Source organism: Poecilia formosa, unplaced genomic scaffold (assembly GCF_000485575.1).
Source record: "Poecilia formosa unplaced genomic scaffold, Poecilia_formosa-5.1.2 Scaffold649, whole genome shotgun sequence".
Classification (NCBI taxonomy): domain Eukaryota; kingdom Metazoa; phylum Chordata; class Actinopteri; order Cyprinodontiformes; family Poeciliidae; genus Poecilia; species Poecilia formosa.
In genome coordinates, this window is record NW_006800588.1 from 32,555 (window position 1) to 35,438 (window position 2,884).

Genomic DNA, 2,884 nt, shown 5'->3' on the forward strand with positions numbered 1-2,884 from the left:
AGGAGGAGGAGGAGGAGGAGGAGGAGGAGGAAGGCTGCAGCTTCTCCTGTGTTTCCCGGCAACAACAGCAGCCAGAATCAGGAATCCTCCCGCCTTATTTTCACCTCTTGTTCCAGTCCTTCATCCTCCTTTGCTGCTGCCGCGTCCTTTCATCCCTCTCTCTCCTGGAGTTACGGGAGGAAGAGGAGGAGGAGGAGGAAGGTGGGAGGGGTTGAGTGGAGCAGCATTGCGATACAGACTGCAGGAACAGACTGAGGAGCTACAGGAGAGGAGAGGAGAGACAGCAGGAAGAGGAAACGGAGAAAAACCAGGGAATGAGGAGAGGATGGAGACGAGAAACCGAGGGATGAGCGGAGAAAGAAAGAAGAGGTGAAGAGACAGAGAGGAGTTGGATGGAGAGAATGGTCGACTAGAGGAGCGGATGAAGACGAAGGGTTTACAGGTGGAGGAGGACGGAGGGGAAACGTCCACAGCTGCTCCCTAAAAGTTCCTTTGATCCGCCCGGCGGCAGACCGGGATGAGACAGGAGGACAGACAGACAGACAGGAGGACAGACAGACAGACAGGAGGACAGACAGACAGATAGGAGGACAGACAGACAGATAGGAGGACAGACAGACAGGAGGACAGACAGACAGACAGGAGGACAGACAGACAGACAGGAGGACCGCTCCCTGTCCCTGAGCAGAAACGACTCGGATGAAGTTGGAATCTTCCTGGACTAGTTTCTGTCTTTACCTGCTGAATTTCCTGAACGCTTTGGAAAAATTCCCACTTTTTCTGCTTGAATGGGAGGAAATGATGAACTAATGGGAGGAACCAGTTTGACTGGGATGAGAAAAACCACAAATCCAAGGACTTGGATGGGATCTGATGGTTTTTCCAAAGAGAAACTTTCTGAAGACGCTGATTGATGAATCTTGTGAATCCAGTTTCATGTCTGGGAGGAGAAGACGGAGCATTGGATCGACTCTGCGTCCGGCTGCAGGAGCTCAGCTGGACGTTTTCCTGTCTCCGGAGGGACGGACGTCTCCAGGCCTCCAGCTGGACAGAAACTTTTCACCAAACCCTGATGAAGCTCAGGATCCAGGTTTGACATGTTCGCAGTGAAACTGACGGATTCTCTGGAGCAGAAAGTTCCAGATTTGATGCTCAGCAAATGTTTGAATAAATGAAGGAATCTGGATGTGTCATGGAAAAACGATGAAATGTTCCTGGGAATAATCAAACATGGTTTGAACCTCTGGATGCAGGTTTATGGAACATGAAGACTTGTTGGGATTTTCTCTTGGTCCAGTTTGACCAGTAAACGGAGCTCAGTGGTTTCGACTTTTCCTCTGTTGGTTTGGATTTTCTTCTCACTCGGAGTGAATCTGCATTTCCATGATGCATCAGGATGAAAACCGGTTCGGACGTTCGAGGCAAAAAGCTGTGAGGAGATAATGGAGTGGAGTCGACCGGACCTGTGAGTAGAGATCGGGTTTAAAACGTTTGTGTGTTCTGATCTGAACTCAGGAGCGTTTTCTCCTTTCTGGATGAGATCAGTGATGATTTCTAGGAGTTGAACCTGTTCAGAACCTCAGAGAGACGGTGGAGTGATGAAGAGAATCAGGACAAACCTGGACCGTCTGGACCTGACGGCTCAGCTCTTTGGTCCAGTCAAAGTCCAAGTAGAGTTTAACAGACTCCCAGTTTCTGTTTGTGATGGTAGGACAGGAAAGGTTTTCCTCTCATGGTGATGTTTCTGCCTCCCTCATCACAGGTTCTGTTGGGATTCATTCCAGGCGTTTCTTTGGTTCTGCTGCTGCTTTAACCCGACCTGCAGCTCTTCTTCGTTGGTTCTGGTGTCTCTGGTCGTCCTGTAGAACCCGCGGAACAGCGGTCAGTGGTCAGTGAAATGGTTCTGGAAATGAATCCAGCCTGAAGCTCATCAGCAGAGGGGCTGTAGGGCTGCGTCCGAAGTGACCCAGTTCTGATGTTTGACCCGAATCCGATCTGAACACCACGGGTCGGATTCTGGTCGGATTCTATCCAGATGCGACCCCGGCCACTTGAGTATCCGATTCTAATGTGACCAAACGTCCAGGTCGTTCATCCGACCTGAAGGTCTCTGAGAAAAACATCCATGACGGATTATATGGGGTTAAGTTGTTAATATGCTGGTTCTGGTCGGGCAACAACTTCCAATGTTTAAGCTATGCTAACCGTTAGCATCATGTTCACTTCCACAAACACTGAGAACGCTGACGCTACTGCGCCCCCTACTGAGCATGCAGACACGGTCAGGATGCGTTTATCTGGAAGAGCGAACATCCAGCAAAAATCAAATTTGATAAAAAATCTGACTTGTCACTTCAGGCTGCAGTGTGAACGCAGGTTTAGATGATTCAGGTGTCAATTCTGGTTCAGAAGAGGTTTGAATCCCATGTCCTTGTTTTAGCACACTTTTTCCTTCCACTCAACTTTCCATTAATATGCTTGGACAAATCACCAACCGATCAGTCGACTTCTTGTCTTTCATAGCGGCACATTTCTGTCCTCAGCTTGTTGGTTTTGTGATTTATTCTCATTTAGTCCTCAGGATGTCGAGTCTTTCTGTTCAGAACCGATGATCTGGAGCAGGAAAGGTTCTGCTGGTTCTGTTGGGTCGTTAACATTCACACTGCTGATCCAGATCTGCTCCGTTCAGCCGAGTCATGATGTCTGAAGCTGCTTCTTCTCTCTCTCTAACTTTCCTTGCTGCTGCTTTTCTTTCGTTCTGGTTTTTGTTTGGTGAAAAATCTGCAGAAAACTTTGTGACTTTTTCACTCAGAGTCGCAGAAAATCGTGTCGCCTCAGAATCGGATTATTCCTGGACGAATTTTGTCTCTTGTTAACATTTGGC

At 48.5% G+C, this 2,884-nt stretch overlaps 1 protein-coding gene across 3 annotated transcripts in view; it reads left to right on the forward strand.

Annotated features, from left to right (window-relative positions):
• LOC103130573 (kinesin-like protein KIF26A) overlaps window positions 1–2,884 on the forward strand; it is a 41,978-nt gene that overhangs the window by 21,017 nt on the left and 18,077 nt on the right. Inside the window, exon 1 of one of the 3 annotated variants that reach the window (XM_007541995.2) lies at window positions 1,377–1,465. The exons of the other annotated variants lie outside the window; for them this stretch is intronic. Within the exon in view, the coding sequence (XP_007542057.1) occupies window positions 1,443–1,465 (23 nt within the window). The 5' untranslated portion in view covers window positions 1,377–1,442. Of the gene's footprint in view, window positions 1–1,376; window positions 1,466–2,884 lie in introns of those variants that run through there. 3 annotated transcript variants of the gene reach the window in all.